The sequence below is a fragment of the Drosophila rhopaloa genome, unplaced genomic scaffold (assembly GCF_018152115.1).
Source record: "Drosophila rhopaloa isolate 14029-0021.01 unplaced genomic scaffold, ASM1815211v1 contig_181, whole genome shotgun sequence".
In the NCBI taxonomy this organism is placed as follows: Eukaryota; Metazoa; Arthropoda; class Insecta; order Diptera; family Drosophilidae; genus Drosophila; species Drosophila rhopaloa.
Window position 1 is genome coordinate 152,987 of NW_025335063.1, and position 17,487 is coordinate 170,473.

Below are 17,487 nucleotides of genomic sequence, written 5' to 3' on the forward strand. Positions count from 1 at the left end.
AAAGGCACCCCAAAGGATACCCTAAGGATCCCCTAAGGATCCCCTAAGGATAACACAAGGACAGCCCAACGGTGACAAACAAAGAGGAAGGCGCGAAACCGAGGTTTTGTTTGAGGGAAACCCTGCGACAATCAGGCATTAAGAAGAAAGCAGTCAATATGAGCAGTGTGATCACCCGAGCCGAAGCACGCAGGAGGATAGCGGCCCAGCAGGGACCCAACCCGGGGCAAGGATGGTCGGCAGCCCGGCCTACCCGAACCCCGTGGCGGTCCCTGAAACGGGCCCGCACCGTGGAGTCCTCGCCGGAGCCTGTCATCAGCTCAGACAGCGATGTCGAGGTAATCGATGACTCCATCGCGGAGTAGAGGGAGTGGCGGCTCTGGAAGGCGACAAGGGATGGCCGCATCCCACCCGGGACGTCGGTTATTGGGGGCCAAACCCCCGAGACCCGAGACGCGGAGGTAACTCCGTCAACTGGCCACATCGAGGCGGTCAGCCGGGCCATGGCGGAGAGTCAGGCAAAGTCTGGGGTCCGAGACCCGACGGAGCAGGAACGGGAGCAGGAGCCCGAGAAGAGGGCCAAGCTGCGCCGCCACCACATGGAGGCGGCCATCCGGTGGCACGCCCAATTAAGAGAGGCGGAGGAGGAGGAGCAGCTGATGTGGGAGGTCCCGCCAACGCCCCGATATACGGCAGAGGAGCCTAGGCCGGAAGGGAAGGACGAGGAGGAAGAGTGGGCCCCATCTCCGGCAAGATGGTTGCCGGAGGTGCCGCTGACGCCCCGGCACGAACCGGAGTGGCTTCGCGGCGAGGACCCGGCGAGCGAGGGAGAAGCGCCGAGGGCCACGCCTCCATGGCGGCCAGCACGACCACCCACCCCGCGGTACCACCAGCCCGAGGCCAAGCCGAAGTCGCCGGAGACTCCGCCCCCCGCAACCGAGGAATCGACGACGGTGCGGACCGACTTACCGGTGGCCCACGTCAGCCACAGCACCCGGGCATTCGTAGCCGAGGGTGAGCGGTGGCGGCAGCAGTCGGTGGTGTGGACGTGGCCGGAGGGACTGGCGACGGAGGTAGCCGAAGATGAGCTGCGGATATGGGAGGAAGAGGCTCCCCAGGTGAACACTCGATATCCCCGATGGAGAGGCCGGGGGGACGCATGGGCCCCACCGACGCCGAGTACGGGGCCATCCAACACGAAATGGGCAACGGACCCGGAGGAGCCGCCATGTGAGTCTTCTGTCTTCGGTGTACTCCTAGATATGTCACTTCGTTTGCTTGCGGGAGTAGAGTATGGTTTAACATGAGCGGCGGGCAGTTTTGCCTGTTCAGGGTGAACGTAACGTGCTTGCATTTTTGTTCGTTCACTTTAATTCGCCAATCTGAAAGCCACTTTTCTACATCGACCAGATGAAGAGCGAGCTGCGCAGTTGCTTGCATCGGGCATTTTGAGCGGCTGAGAATGGCTGTATCATCAGCAAACGTAGATGTTGTTAGTCGTGTGCTTGTTGGGATGTCTGCTGTGTAGAGGACATATAATGTTGGCCCAAGCACGCTTCCTTGAGGAGCTCCAGCTCCAATAGTGAAATCGTCAGTTATAGCAGTGTTGCATCGAACAGCAAATTTTCTGTCGTAGAGGTAAGACTCTAAAAGCTTATGGGTGTTGTAGGGGAGCATTGTCTTGATCTTGTACATTAGACCTTCTAGCCAAACTCTATCAAATGCTTGAGAGACGTCTAAAAATATGGCAGTACAGTACTCTCGTTTTTCGAACGCGTTCCGAATTTCTGATGTTATCCGGTTTACCTGCTCAATTGTTCCGTGCTTTTCACGAAACCCAAATTGATGTGACGGAATTCCTTCCTGGATTCTTAGGTATGTGTTTATCCGAGTCAATACGCATTTTTCAAAGAGTTTAGATAAGCATGAGAGTAAATTTATAGGTCTATACGACGTGGGAATTGTGTGGTCTTTTCCTGGCTTTGCTATCATTATTATAATCGACTTTTTCCATCTCACTGGAAAGTGGCCAAGTTTTGCGATGGCATTAAAAAGCTGGGTGATAGTGCAAACGGCGCAATATGGTAGCTCAATAATCATTTTGGGAGTTATGAGGTCGCAGCCCGGGGATTTTTTCGGATTTAGCTGATTTTTGATGATGTTAACGATTTCGTTTGGGCGAAACTCAATTGGTTCATGTTGAAGCTGAGGCTCATGTGGTAAAGTCGGCAAGGTGAACGCACTAGTGGCAGGGTTTGGTTGGAAGAAATTTTTAAGGTGGTTGGCAAACGTGCTGGCTCTGTCTGCATCGCTGCGCGCCCAGCCGCCTGTGGGATTTCTAATAGGCATCACGGTTACTTTCGGTGAGCTTAGAGTAGGGTGAGCTCTCCATAGTGAGTGTTTTGTACTAGATGTTGACAATTGCTCCATGTAGCGTCGTTGGACATGTGCTTCTTCTTGCTGTAAAGCTTTTGTGAGTTGACGTGAGGCATATTTTAAGCTTTGCCTAGCAGATGGCGATCTGTGGAGTTGCCACTCTCGACGTAAGCGTCGCTTTTCGAGGACGAGCTGTTCTATTTGTAGATTTGTCTTCTTTTGGTTGCTTTGCGTACTTGTAGTTTGGGGTGTTGAAACTCGAGCTGCAGAGACGAGTACAGACTCCAGTGTATTAACAAATGTGTCTACGTTGGCTTCATCGTTGAGATGAGGACTTAGCTCAATGTGTGAGCTAATGTATTTCTTGTACTTAACCCAATTGGTTTTCTGAGATGTCAATTTAAACGATTGCTCCAATGCTCCTGGATGTCGGAGTAGAATAAACAGGACAGGCGAGTGATCCGATGAAAGATCCGAGAGGCATTCGGCGCTTATCAGATTTTTAGGAATGTTTTTGGTAATTGCAAAGTCTATTAAATCGGGTAGTTTCCTTGGGTCTGCCGGCCAGTATGTTGGTCTGCCAGGAGAAACATGGTCCAGCTTCTTCTTGGCTTTTATAACAGCATTATAGAGCTGTTTACCTTTTGGAGTCACGAGACGTGATCCCCAGTGTGTGTGCTTGGCGTTGTAGTCCCCTGCTGCTATGAAGTGGTCTCCTAGCGAGTTGAAAAACTGCATAAACTCATCTTCAGCTATGGTGAAGCGAGGGGGCAGTATACAGCGGCTAGTGTAAGTTGGTTGCCAGTATTTGTTTGTATATTTATAGATGTGGCCTGTAGGTAATTTTTAGCAAATTTGTTATGATAGTGGTGCTTAATACGGCTTCTGATTTAAATTCCAGTCCCACCATGTGCTTTACCATCTGGATGATTTGTTCCATAGAATGAATAACCTCGTAGTTGAAAATTGTATTTGTTTGTAAGGTGTGTTTCTGAAAGCAGCATTACGTCGATATGGTTGTCGAGTAGGAATTGAGCTAACTCAAGTTTATGCTGTGAGACGCCGTTAGCGTTCCACGTAGATATCCTTAGGGAAGTCATTATTTGGATTGTTGTGAAACCAGCATTTGAATCAATAGATTTTGGTTTCGCATTAAATCTTGCATAGTTGTGCGCATAAACGACATAAACTCCGTAAGGCTTTGCTGCTGGCTGTATATCATATCTTCAAAGTTGCTTTTTGACTGCTGTGATAATTAAACCGTCGTCGCATGCAGACGTGTATTTATTGTACTCCGGGAAAAAAGTATTTAATAAAATCACAAAAGTGCAGTGACCGATTTAATAAATCTACTATAACGCGAAAAGACGCTTTCTGCGATGAAATCGCGAATGTTTATATTGATTTGTCATTTAATTAATTTAAAACTTAACACTTAAAACTCTAATTAACTTTATCACGAATACAATGAGTCTGAACGACGTTCGCACACAACGTCAACGTGAGCAAGACGAGAGACGGCTCTCAGTGCAAAGAAATAACGCGTACTTCTCTTTTAAAGCAACCGAAAATAATGCAAGCTCTGATCAAGCGCGGGCAATTACCCCCAACTTGACCGAGTTCTTAAACGTAGCGAGCGAGAGAGCGCGTTCTTGCTCCCCCTCGCTACCATCGACGTCTCTGCGGCCAAAGAGCGCTGAAAGTGCTCCAATGCAGGTATGCAATAACCTAAGCTCATCAGCAGTAACTAGCACCGCAATTTCTTTAACAACGTCAACTGTAACTACAACAACAACTGCAACCGTATCGACTGCGCGTTTAATGCCATCATCAGCTAGCAGCGCAAATATTAATACGTCTGCCGCTGCGCTGCCCGAAAAAACAGAACAAAACCAATGAATGTGCTAAGCCGGCTGTGCAGACTGGTATGGATCGCTACATCCAAATCAAAAGGAAGCTGAGCCCTCTAAATTCTCAACGCAAAATAACCCGTAACAATGCTAGCCTAGCTGGAATAGAAACGCCCACGAACTCAAACCGATTTAAAATCTTGGAAGACGCCTATGACGTTGAGGCGGCCGAATCCACTGAAGTCGAGAAAAGGAAGCCAAAACCTCCGCCTATTTATATTCGGGAAAAAAAATCCAATGTTCTTGTCAACAAAATTATCGAGCTTATTGGAAAGGATAACTTCCACATAATACCTCTAGTAAGGGGCAACATCCAGGAAACAAAGGTTCAAATGAAGTCTGAAGATAATTACAGAGTATTATCGAAATATCTTTCCGAAAATAAAAAGAACTTTTACACGTATCAGCTAAAAAGTAGCAAGGGCCTGCAAGTCGTACTTAAGGGCATATAGTCCGACGTAACGCCTGCAGAGATAACAAAGGCGCTTCAAGAGAAGGGATTTAACGCTAAGACAGTCTTCAACATCCTTAACAGGGATAGAAAGCCGCAGCCACTCTTTAAGGTTGAGCTCGAAGCAGAAAGTAAGCCCCTAAAGAAATACGAAGTGCACCCCATTTACAATCTTCAGTTCCTGCTGCACCGCAGAATTACAGTTGAGGAACCGCACAAACGCAATGGACCGGTACAATGTGCGAACTGCCAAGAATATGGCCATACAAGGTCATACTGTAAACTGCGCCCGGTGTGTGTAGTTTGTGGAGATCTTCATGACTCCGCACACTGCCCAGCGAGCAAAGATGACTGCAACTCGAAAAAGTGCGGCAACTGCGGTGGCAATCACACTGCTAACTACAGAGGCTGCCCTGTTTATAAGGAGCTGAAAAGTCGCATCCACCAGAGAGGAACTGCCGCCCGCACCCAAAATAAACAGATGACAGCTTCCAGATCAAACCCTGAAGTCTTCTTCTCGACTGCAGCCAGATCCTCACTAGGACCCTTAAACTCTGATAAAAATGTGACTTACGCAAGCGCTTTAAAATCAGGACTGGCTAACCCTGTCTCAAAAAGTTCATTTCAGCAATCAGCATACCAAGAACCGAACACGGCTCAGCAGCAACAATACAAATTTTGAAAAAAAAAAACACAAACAAACACAAACTTATTGATCTAAAGTCGGATAGGTGGCTGGAAAGATGAGGGGCATACATCGTCGGCACCAGCAAGCTAAAAAAAAAAAAAATAGAAAAGGAAATATATAAGTAAACACAGGCGAGAAAAACGTTAAAATTCATGGTACTTACATGACTTCTCTGCGCTCTCCCTGTCAGGTCGCCAGCTCAGCAAGAGAGAGGCTGAGCCTGAAAAGGGCATCTGAAGGGCATAAGGAGAAAATCAAAAAAGGAAAACAAAAGAAAGCATGAAATACTCGCCAAGTGAAAGAATTGTGCTACATCACTTCAATAAAGGGATGGGGGCTTCGATTTAGAAGCGGTCGATTGGCACTAGATGATAGTGTCGATCGATGGGCACAGAACACTGGAGATGACGGCACAGGAAGGGTCACAATAAAAAAATATCGCCACCACCGGATGGCAACGCTGCAATAATTCAAATCATCGAGATCGGCTGGAAAACCGATCGGGAGAGCGGTAGTGTGACCAGACAACGAAGGAAAGGAGATGCTTAGAACGCGAAGCATATGGGTGAAACATCTTGGGCGGGACATTCAAAGGAGATTCGAAGGAGAACACGAGACGTCTATGGGGAAACATCTTGGGCGGGAAGAGGAATGGAGTATCGGCGCTGTGGAACTCAGGTACGATCTGTGAGCGTAGAGGGAACCATTTGAAGGAGCAAGAGGACTCGAAGGCTACAATGATTAACAAGGAAGACAGCAGGAGACAAGAAAATCAAGTCTATGGGGGAAACATCTTGGGGCGGGAACTACATAGAACGAGAAGGAGCGACGTCGAGGGAAGGAGGATCAACATCAGCGATCCAGAACAGCGGATCTAGAGAGAACTCCAAGATAACAGGAAGGGGAGAATGTGAGGAGTTAAATAACTCCTCACAAATAAATGAGAGTTTGGAGAATCCAGCTGGTGAGAGTTTGGAGAATACAGCTGGTGAGAGTTTGGAGAATACAGCTGGTGAGAGTTTGGAGAATACAGCTGGTGTGAGTTTGGAGAATCCAGCTGGTGAGAGTTTGGAGAATACAGCTGGTGAGAGTTTGGAGAATACGGCTGGAGAGAGTTTGGAGAGAACGTGTAACGGTAGAAGGCGGCGGACTTTGGACCCTAGTATGGTGCCGTGCGCAAAACCAAAAAAGGAGAAGCCGAGAATTAACGGGATACGACGGCCTATATAAGCGGGCCGAGTTCACCGACAGGCAGCTGACCGAATCCCGAGAGCCAAAGACCCGCTGCACCTAGTCTCACAAGAGCACGCGGACAACGGAGCCAGGATTCGCGCCGTGAGCAGAGCAAGGACTCAAGCAACGACGAGTAGTCATCGCAGGCCCAGCGGCAACCAAGCCATACTCCGACGTATCCAGTCTACGCTAAGAGGCGAGGGCGGAAGCGTTCGTCTTGAACCTAGCGTCCTGCAACAGGGACTGCATTGGAGGTCTTCCGGCGTATGTCTGAACCGTCAGGTAGAAACTGTGTAGGAGTCTGGTGTGACCGGCCGGGACAGATCCAGAGACAGGAGGCTGTGGCTGCGAAAGGCGTACGCTTTGAGAGTCCAGTGCGTGTTCACCCTAGTCTGGGAACGGTGACGCATCCCCAGACCCTCATAGCCCCAAGGCCAAAGACAGCGGAGGTGTTCCGGAGCAGCGAGCAGCGAGGCAGCGGAGAGCGACGGTGGAGCGACCACAATTCTTCAAGGAAGGCAACCATCTGTCACCATTAGTCCCAGGCCGAGGAACAAGTCGGCGAATAAAGATCCTAGTATAAACAACATAACATTCTGTGCGTTCTCACTAGACAATCGGGCGGTCACGTTTATATAAATTTTGTGGGACGAAAAACATACATCTTCTGAGATAGCCGCACGATACTCGTAGCGAGCAGACATAGAAAATCAGTTCGTTACAGAGTGCTTTCTCTTCCCGGTTACAGTTTTCGGTTTGTCGTAGCACGCAAATTGAATAGATCGTAATAATCGAGTAGGCCTTGAAGAGTTAGAGTAAGAATCCACCCCATTAGCTGACGAGCCGAAGCCGAGGAACATTTTTGCGTGCACTCTAACTTTATCAGTAACACCGAGCCTAAACTTTGTTTAAAGATGCCCGTTACACATTCGTTGAAATTGATTTGAGCCGTCGACACACATTTTTATACCCTTGCAGAGGGTATTATAATTTTGGTGAAAAGTGTGCAACGCAGTGAAGGAGACATCTCCGACCCTATAAAGTATATATATTCTTGATCAGGATCACCTCCTGAGTTGATATAGCCATGTCAGTCTGTCCGTCTGTCTGTTTCTACGCAAACTAGTCTCTCAGTTTTAAAGCTATCGAATTGAAACTTTGCACACACCCTTCTTTCCTTTGCACGCAGTATATATGTCGAAACGCGATCGGCCGACTATATCCTATAGCTGCCATATAACTGAACGATTGGAAATGCCATAACTTTGGTGTTTGTAAAGTTAAGAAGTTAACTGATTGATCGGAAATGCCATAACTTTGGTGTTTGTAAAGTTAGGAAGTTGAAATTTTCTATGGGTTTTATATTTGGCCAATAAATCCGACCTAACAAATTTCATAAGGATCGGCAGACTATATCCTATAGCCGCCATATAACTAATTGATCGGAAATGCCATAACTTTGGTGTTTGTTAAGTTAGGAAGTTTGGATTTTTTATGGGTTTTATTTTTAGCCAATCAATCCGACCTATCAAATTTCATAAGGATCGGCCGACTATATCCTATAGCTGCTATATAGCTGAACGATTGGAAATGGCATAACTTTGGTGTTTTTAAAGTTAGGAAGTTGGGATTTTTTATGAGTATTAAGAATGCATCATATGAATAATTTTGGAGAATATAATGTACAGAGTATTCTGCAAGGGAATATCAACTTCGGCTCCGCCCGAAGTTAGCTTTCCTTTATTGTTTCGTTTATTTTCGCTATTAATAATTTTAGCCATAAACTTTAGCCAGTGGAAATGTTCCAACTATTTTCGTCACTAATATAGAAGTTAAGTAGGACACACAAGTCAGGATATCATTAATTGCAATCTATTCTTCATAAATGTCTAAAAGCAATTTATAGTGGTTCGTTTTTATTGAATTCTAAGATTTCTGTGAGATTTTCTAAACAGGATGAAAAATAAAAGCAACTCGCATGGCGACAGATATTGCAACCCTTACGAAGCTTTTGGTGTCTTCGATCACAAAGGTAAAGATTTAAGAAAAATATCTGTCACAATGAAACGAAAGTTTCCTGAGCTTCCTGATACGTTTAAAGTTTGTTGGGAATGTAGACGCAAAAAAGCTATGCCTGCAATTCAGAGTGAAGTCGCTGAAATATTAGAGCCTCAAATTAATAAAATGGAGGTAGGCTATGATCTTTTTTGTTCAGAAAGGAAAATCGAATTAAAAAATATGATGAACGATTTAAAAGAAAAAATTTGCCACTCTGTCAAATATCGATCCATTACGATTACGTATTCTGACCATACTTCAAAAAATCATGGAGTCCCAAAAAGATTTCAAAGGAGTTGGTCATTTGCAAAGAATGGTAAAGACCTTAGAAATACAAATGGCATTTTGGGAGATACTACATTGAAGACTGTAGAAAATGTAGTAAACTTCTATGGTAATGACGAAAATAGTAGGATAATGCCAGGAAAGAAAGATTTTGTATCTGTTAAAAATGAAAACGGAAGTTCATTGAAGTTCGTTTATTCCCATCGGTGCGTTTTATCAAAACAATTTTCATTTTCTTCCGGCTATTCAAACATACATTTAAACACCGTTCGCTTCGCGAGTGCACTTGTTTAGTTTTCGTAATTCTTATCTGTGTTTTCTTTTCTTATATCCTCACCGTTTCTCTTTTGTGCATGCACTTTAACTAATCCCGCTCTCTTGCTCTCTTTGCTTTGAAAGTTTTAATCGTGCAGTTTCTGTGCTCTTGCGGTACTTATAACTGCTCGCTGTGAGTAGTCATAAACTCCCCACAAATCCCGATGCAGGAGATCGGCCTAGCAACAGCGGAGGAGGCGAGAAAGCCGGAGAAATGAAGGGCATCCAGGTCAAACGGGAAACATTCGGACCTTGGACCCTCATATGGCAAGGGCAACGAGGTCATACGGTGAATTGGCGGACTTCGGACCCGCCTAAAGAGGACACACCGTGAATTAACGGTACCTCGATGGACCTTGGACCCGCGCCCGGCAAGGGCACCGGGGTCATACGGGTAATTGGCGGACTTCGGACCCGCCCAAAGAGGACACACCGTGAATTAACGGTACCTCAGTGGACCTTGGATCCGAGGGAAATAACGGCACCTACAGTGCCTATAAAAAGGACGGCGCAAGCGCAGCTCGGGAACGAACTCACAACTTCTCTGAGCTAGCCGCACGTTTACGTAGCGAGCAGAAAATAAAGAAACAGGTCGTTACATCTGGCGCCCAACGTGGGGCTTCTGTGCGTTCTCGGCCGGAGTTTGCGTTTCCCTTCCTGTACGACGAAGGAACAATCGGCACAGGAAGGGAAACGCAAACTCCGGCCGAGAACGCACAGAAGCTGAAAGAAATCTTCGAGCTGGTGAGGCGTAATATGGAAAAGGCAGCGCAGGATCAGGCACGCCACTACAATCTGCGTAGACGCCCATGGAAACCGAACATCGGTGACACAGTCTGGGCTAAAGAACATCATCTGTCCAAGGCCGCAGAAGGATTCGCTGCAAAATTGGCACCAAAATATGACGGGCCTTTTAAGATAATAAATTTTAATTCGCCGGTGATATGCAATTTGCGGCATGAAAAGACTGGCAAAGAAAAAACCGCCTACGTTAGCCAATTAAAAAAACAATTTATTGATGGCCAAAACAAAGGATCGAAGTCGGACTTAGCGGGGGCGCACTGTGAATCCAAAGAGAGGGAGAGGACGATACACAGTATCGAACTCACTCAGATGCATTAGGAGCGCGAGAGCGGGAGAGGGAGGGTCATAGGATGCGGATACCGTTACCGGGAAACGCATACCAAAGCGGGGACCCGTCGGAGCCCGTAGCAAGGGAAAGTCCAAAGGCCGCCGCGGATAACGGAACCGGAAACATGGGCAACCGAGGTTTCGTCAGCGCGCGAGCGCCACAAGACGGGCCTATTGAAATCAGGTCGCCAAGATGCCAGCACGCAGCAGCAGCAACAGTCAGGTCATGTGGGGAGAGGGGCGGGGAGGCAGCACCGGGCAACAGCCAGCGGCGAGAAGCAGGCGGGACTCAGGTTCCGCACTCCAGCTGCTGGCGTCCCCCTGGTGTCGCGGTCCCCGTCGCCGAACCCCGAATGGGAGGACGAGGAACGCATCACGGATGTAGAGCTGGAGGAGGAGGAGGAGGACGAGCCACGTCGGGCGGCGAAGGCCCGGATGGCATTCCGCCGAATAAGGAGGGCCGCAGCCGGATTCGGGCGGATCCGGTTGGGCCACGCAGCGCCATCGGGCCACCCGGAGGAGGCAAAGCGTATGTTCGCAACCCGGGCAGAGGTGGTGCGGCGAGTATTTGCGCAGCGGGCGGTGGCACGGGCAGCCGCAGCAGCCAGGGATTGGCAAAAGCGGCTGGATGAGGCTGAGGCCGAAGAGGCAGCAAAATGGGCACGGCCAGGCCCTCCGGAGCAGCCGCCGCTGCAAGCACCTCCACCACCGTCGCCACCGCCGTCGCTGTCGCAGCCGCCACCACTGTCGCCGCCGCGGGCAGCAGCACCGCCACCGTCGCCGCCCCGGGCAGCAGCACCGCCACCGCCACGTTTTGCTGGCAACGGCGATGGCGTTGGCACCCACGGCGGCGGTGGAGGCGGTGGCGTCTCCGCTCCGTGCCGTGGTGATTGGGTGGTTGCGCGTTGTCTAGAATTACGCATGTTGATGACCTTGGCGTCCTCCTTGACCCTAAACTTAAGTTTTGTGACCATATTACTTCTATGGTGAATAAAGCCAGGGGAGTACTTGGATTTATTAAAAGGTGTTCAAAGGAATTCGATGATCCCTATGTTACAAAGACTCTGTTCATTTCACTAGTCCGTCCAATCCTGGAGTACTGTTCTGCAGTTTGGAGTCCTCAGTATGGTGTACATATAGACCGGATAGAGTCTGTGCAAAAGAACTTTTTATTATTTGCTCTACGGGGCCTTAACTGGAATGCAAGCCTTATTTTACCATCCTACTCTAGTAGACTTCTCCTAATTAATCTACCATCCTTAGTAAACCGTAGAACGATGCTTGGCACAACTTTTATCTATAAACTTATTCACGGGGATGTGGAGAGTCCCGAGTTACTGGGTCGCATAAGCTTCTCCGTGCCTAATAGAATTACCAGGAACTATGTTCCTCTTACATTAATTATTTGTAGATCTAACTTTGATATGCATGAACCGTTTAGAGTACTGTGTAACGACTATAATAAACTATACCACATTATTTCTACTACCGACTCTTTGCCAAGCCTAAGATCATTAATTTTATCTTACCTATCACAAAATTAGTATTAGTATTAGTCTCGTACGTATTTGTAATCTTAGTCTGTCCGCTTCTACATTGTGCTTTTAACTTCTCGCGATCTCGTTTTTACGCCTATTAGGCTCCGCGCGTAACAAGCACTGCTTGGTGTCGTAAGGGCCACTTGTTTGCGCTGATCATAGTGCATCAACGTCCGAATGTTCCACCAAATTTATATTGAGTGACCGCCCGTGACCAAAGGATAACGCCAGAAATGATTATGTTGGTGCTGGTTTATTGTTTCTCTACAATATAGCCTTATTGCTATTAATCTGCTGCCCCTTGTCGCTGTCTTCTGCTGCGTTGCTCGCTGCTCTGCTCCTGGCGTGCTGCTGCGTCGCTCCTGGCCTGCTACTGCGTTGCTTTGGCTTGCTGCTCCGGTAACTGAGATCGGGACGACTCCACCAAAACCCTGGATGTTATGCGAGCTTCCCTACCGGGGCCGGCAAGGTGTATCGCCTAGCAGGTGAACCGAAGTTACGCCTTATCGCCTAGCCACCTTTATCGCCTGGCTTCCGGAGTTCAGCTTGGACTTTGTCGGCAAGGTGTATCGCCTAGCAGGTAGAACAAAGTTCTCCCTTATCGCCTAGCCACCTTTATCACCTGACACCGCGCAAGGACGCCCTAAGCTTGACTTTACTACGACCTAGCACCGTTGGATCTCAATGTTGTAGCCTCAGCCTTGTAGACTTGTCGTCGTTCGGCGTCTCGACTTTGCGATCTTGATCCTTGGGCACTTCGGTTTCGATGTTTACTTATTCCGCGTTCACGCACTCGCTCTGATTCTCCCACTCGTACTGTCCCGAGCTGCGCTTGCGCCGTCCTTTTTATAGGCGCTGTAGGTGCCGTTATTTCCCTCGGGTCCAAGGTCCACTGAGGTACCGTTAATTCCGGTGTGTCCTGTTTGGGCGGGTCCGAAGTCCGCCAATTCACCGTATGACCTCGTTGCCCTTGCCATATGAGGGTCCAAGGTCCGAATGTTTCCCGTTTGACCTGGATGCCCTTCATTTCTCCGGCTTTCTCGCCTCCTCCGCTGTTGCTAGGCTGATCTCCTGCATCGGGATTTGTGGGGAGTTTATGACTCCTCACATTTCCCCTTCCTTCGGAAACGTAATGAAAGTGGTGACTTTCCCCTCCCTTTATGTTTAGACTACTCGAATTCCCCGCCTGACTTGCGTGTTAGATGTTCCCCAGACAGTTCCCCGAAAGACTTAACCTTTCCCCACACTGTTCTCCTAAAAGACTTAACCCGTACAGCTTCTTGAAAGACTTGAACTTTCCCGCGACTGTTTCCCTAAAAGACTTTTCCATGCAGCTCCTTGAAAGATTATTTCCCCAGACTGTTTCCCTGTTCCCCAGACAGTTCCCAGTTCCCATTTCCCAGACAGTTCCCAGTTCCCCAGACAGTTTCCAGTTCCCCAGACAGTTCCCTGCGTGGAATTCGAATTTTCCCGCCCAGACATTTCCCTAAACTAAAAGTCCGTTTTCCCTCGGTCCGGCAACTCCCTGGAATCTCACCACGATCGCGTTTATCGGTTGTGGGTTCCAGTGTTGCCATCGTCGTTGCCGTTTTGTTGTCTTAAGTTGCCATTTGGATTTTTGAACATAGAAATAACCAATTTTCTTAACCCATCGATCGCAACTATCGATCGACCGCCTATCTCGGCGCCCCCGTCCCTATTACCTATGTCGCAGCCGCCACCACTGTCGCCGCCGCGGGCAGCAGCACCGCCACCGTCGCCGCCCCGGGCAGCAGCACCGCCACCGCCACCACCGTCGCCGCCCCGGGCAGCAGCACCGCCAAGGCCACCACCGTCGCCGCTCCGGGCAATAGCCCCGCCACCGCCACCACCGTCGCCGCCCCGGGTATCAACACCCCCACCACCGTCACCGCCGCAGGCACCACGGCCATCCCAATCACCACGGCACGGAGCGGAGACGCCACCGCCTCCACCGCCGCCGTGGGTGCCAACGCCATCGCCGTTGCCAGCAAAACGGCTCGGTGGGGAGTCGGAGTTCTGAGAGAAGGGGCCTTGGGTGTGGCCGACATCAGGAGTGCCAGCCGCACGGCCGCATAAAATCGCCAGGCTGACGTCGTGACCGGAGCCGCGGTCCCCACCAGCCAGCCGTCCGCTACCGCATCCGGGTGTCAAACGGGGTGGTAAGAGTCCTGAGGGGCTAATAAAAGCCATTAATGGTTTTAAAAAATCACAATTGCTTTGTTTATTTACCTTTTGGAATAAGGGAGTTGCCGGACATAGGTAATAGGGACGGGGGCGCCGAGATAGGCGGTCGATCGATAGTTGCGATCGATGGGTTAAGAAAATTGGTTATTTCTATGTTCAAAAATCCAAATGGCAACTTAAGACAACAAAACGGCAACGACTATGGCAACACTGGAACCCACAACCGATAAACGCGATCGTGGTGAGATTTCAGGGAGTTGCCGGACCGAGGGAAAACGGACTTTTAGTTTAGGGAAATGTCTGGGCGGGAAAATTCGAATTCCACGCAGGGAACTGTCTGGGGAACTGGAAACTGTCTGGGGAACTGGGAACTGTCTGGGAAATGGGAACTGGGAACTGTCTGGGGAACAGGGAAACAGTCTGGGGAAATAATCTTTCAAGGAGCTGCATGGAAAAGTCTTTTAGGGAAACAGTCGCGGGAAAGTTCAAGTCTTTCAAGAAGCTGTACGGGTTAAGTCTTTTAGAGAACAGTGTGGGGAAAGGTTAAGTCTTTCGGGGAACTGTCTGGGGAACATCTAACACGCAAGTCAGGCGGGGAATTCGAGTAGTCTAAACATAAAGGGAGGGAAAGTCACCACTTTCATTACGTTTCCGAAGGAAGGGGAAATGTGAGGAGTCATAAACTCCCCACAAATCCCGATGCAGGAGATCAGCCTAGCAACAGCGGAGGAGGCGAGAAAGCCGGAGAAATGAAGGGCATCCAGGTCAAACGGGAAACATTCGGACCTTGGACCCTCATATGGCAAGGGCAACGAGGTCATACGGTGAATTGGCGGACTTCGGACCCGCCCAAACAGGACACACCGGAATTAACGGTACCTCAGTGGACCTTGGACCCGAGGGAAATAACGGCACCTACAGCGCCTATAAAAAGGACGGCGCAAGCGCAGCTCGGGACAGTACGAGTGGGAGAATCAGAGCGAGTGCGTGAACGCGGAATAAGTAAACATCGAAACCGAAGTGCCCAAGGATCAAGATCGCAAAGTCGAGACGCCGAACGACGACAAGTCTACAAGGCTGAGGCTACAACATTAAGATCCAACGGTGCTAGGTCGTAGTAAAGTCAAGCTTAGGGCGTCCTTGCGCGGTGTCAGGTGATAAAGGTGGCTAGGCGATAAGGGAGAACTTTGTTCTACCTGCTAGGCGATCCACCTTGCCGACAAAGTCCAAGCTGAACTCCGGAAGCCAGGCGATAAAGGTGGCTAGGCGATAAGGCGTAACTTCGGTTCACCTGCTAGGCGATACACCTTGCCGGCCCCGGTAGGGAAGCTCGCATAACATCCAGGGTTTTGGTGGAGTCGTCCCGATCTCAGTTACCGGAGCAGCAAGCCAAAGCAACGCAGTAGCAGGCCAGGAGCGACGCAGCAGCACGCCAGGAGCAGAGCAGCGAGCCAGGAGCAACGCAGCAGAAGACAGCGACAAGGGGCAGCAGATTAATAGCAATAAGGCTATATTGTAGAGAAACAATAAACCAGCACCAACCTAATCATTTCTGGCGTTATCCTTTGGTCACGGGCGGTCACTCAATATAAATTTGGTGGAACATTCGGACGTTGATGCACTATGATCAGCGCAAACAAGTGGCCCTTACGACACCAAGCAGTGCTTGTTACGCGCGGAGCCTAATAGGCGTAAAAACGAGATCGCGAGAAGTTAAAAGCACAATGTAGAAGCGGACAGACTAAGATTACAAATACGTACGAGACTAATACTAATACTAATTTTGTGATAGGTAAGATAAAAATTAATGATCTTAGGCTTGGCAAAGAGTCGGTAGTAGAAATAATGTGGTATAGTTTATTATAGTCGTTACACAGTACTCTAAACGGTTCATGCATATCAAAGTTAGATCTACAAATAATTAATGTAAGAGGAACATAGTTCCTGGTAATTCTATTAGGCACGGAGAAGCTTATGCGACCCAGTAACTCGGGACTCTCCACATCCCCGTGAATAAGTTTATAGATAAAAGTTGTGCCAAGCATCGTTCTACGGTTTACTAAGGATGGTAGATTAATTAGGAGAAGTCTACTAGAGTAGGATGGTAAAATAAGGCTTGCATTCCAGTTAAGGCCCCGTAGAGCAAATAATAAAAAGTTCTTTTGCACAGACTCTATCCGGTCTATATGTACACCATACTGAGGACTCCAAACTGCAGAACAGTACTCCAGGATTGGACGGACTAGTGAAATGAACAGAGTCTTTGTAACATAGGGATCATCGAATTCCTTTGAACACCTTTTTAATAAATCCGAGTACTCCCCTGGCTTTATTCACCATAGAAGTAATATGGTCACAAAACTTAAGTTTAGGGTCAAGGAGGACGCCAAGGTCATCAACATGCGTAATTCTAGACAACGCGCAACCACCCAGCGTATATTACTTTGCACTTAGCGCTATTTAAATCCAAAAGATTTTCACAACACCATGTTTAAAAGGCGTTTAGGTCAGATTGTAAGTCTGAACTGCTAGAAATTTCGTTATATTGCAGGCATAACTTAACGTCATCTGCGTACATAAGGACACGCGACTTTGTCAGGACTAGAGGGAGATCGTTTATAAATAAAGTAAAAAGAAGTGGGCCAAGGTGGCTTCCTTGTGGGACGCCTGAAGTAACTCGGATCAAATCAGAGATCGAGTTTTTAAAGAGGACTCGTTGAGTCCTACCACTCAGATAACTTGAGATCCATGTTAGAAGATCACATGGAAACCCTAATAAGTCTAGCTTTAATACAAGTAGCGAGTGATTTACTGAATCAAACGCTTTACTAAAGTCAGTGTAAACTACGTCAGTCTGCATGTTCTTTCTAAAGCCATTTATTACAAAAGACGTTAGATCCAAGAGGTTTGTCGTCTTTGCCTTATAAATCCATGTTGACATGGAGATATAATCGATCTACAAAGATGTTGCCAATGGGGTGTAATAGTGTTTTCGAAAAGCTTTGGGATGGCGGATAATTTGGATATGCCTCTGTAATTACTTGTATTGCATTTATTTCCTTTCTTATGAAGGGGAATGACAAATGACTCCTTCCAAATAAGTGGGAAATGAGATGTTTTTAAAGACAAGGTAAACAATTTGTACAGAGGTCTACACAGAGTTTCAGCACAGTACCTCAGCACGCAGCCTGGAACTCCGTCCGGACCCGGTGAATAGACAGGCTTAACTTTATGAAGATCCAAAAGAAGGGAGCTTTTGCTTAACCTCGGACAAAAAATCAAGTTCGACTTGGGTAT

General features: G+C 48.3%; 1 protein-coding gene across 1 annotated transcript; it reads left to right on the forward strand.

The window, feature by feature from the left end:
- The first annotated feature begins 503 nt into the window (after nucleotides 1-503).
- On the forward strand, nucleotides 504-14,082 carry LOC108039029 (serine/arginine repetitive matrix protein 1-like). The gene is made up of 3 exons (XM_044459231.1): nucleotides 504-1,230; nucleotides 10,596-11,333; nucleotides 13,700-14,082. The coding sequence occupies exons 1-3, from the start codon at nucleotides 504-506 to the stop codon at nucleotides 14,080-14,082; spliced, it is 1,848 nt and encodes a 615-aa protein (XP_044315166.1).
- The last annotated feature ends 3,405 nt before the right edge of the window (nucleotides 14,083-17,487 follow it).

Excerpts from the sequence above, each read along its gene's own strand:
- LOC108039029 (XM_044459231.1), top strand. The coding sequence starts at position 504 with ATGGCGGAGAGTCAGGCAAAGTCTGGGGTCCGAGACCCGACGGAGCAG. Across the intron at positions 1,231-10,595 it reads GGACCCGGAGGAGCCGCCAT|CGCGCGAGCGCCACAAGACG; the intron begins GTGAGTCTTCTG and ends AGGTTTCGTCAG. Across the intron at positions 11,334-13,699 it reads CGTCTCCGCTCCGTGCCGTG|CCGCCACCACTGTCGCCGCC; the intron begins GTGATTGGGTGG and ends CCTATGTCGCAG.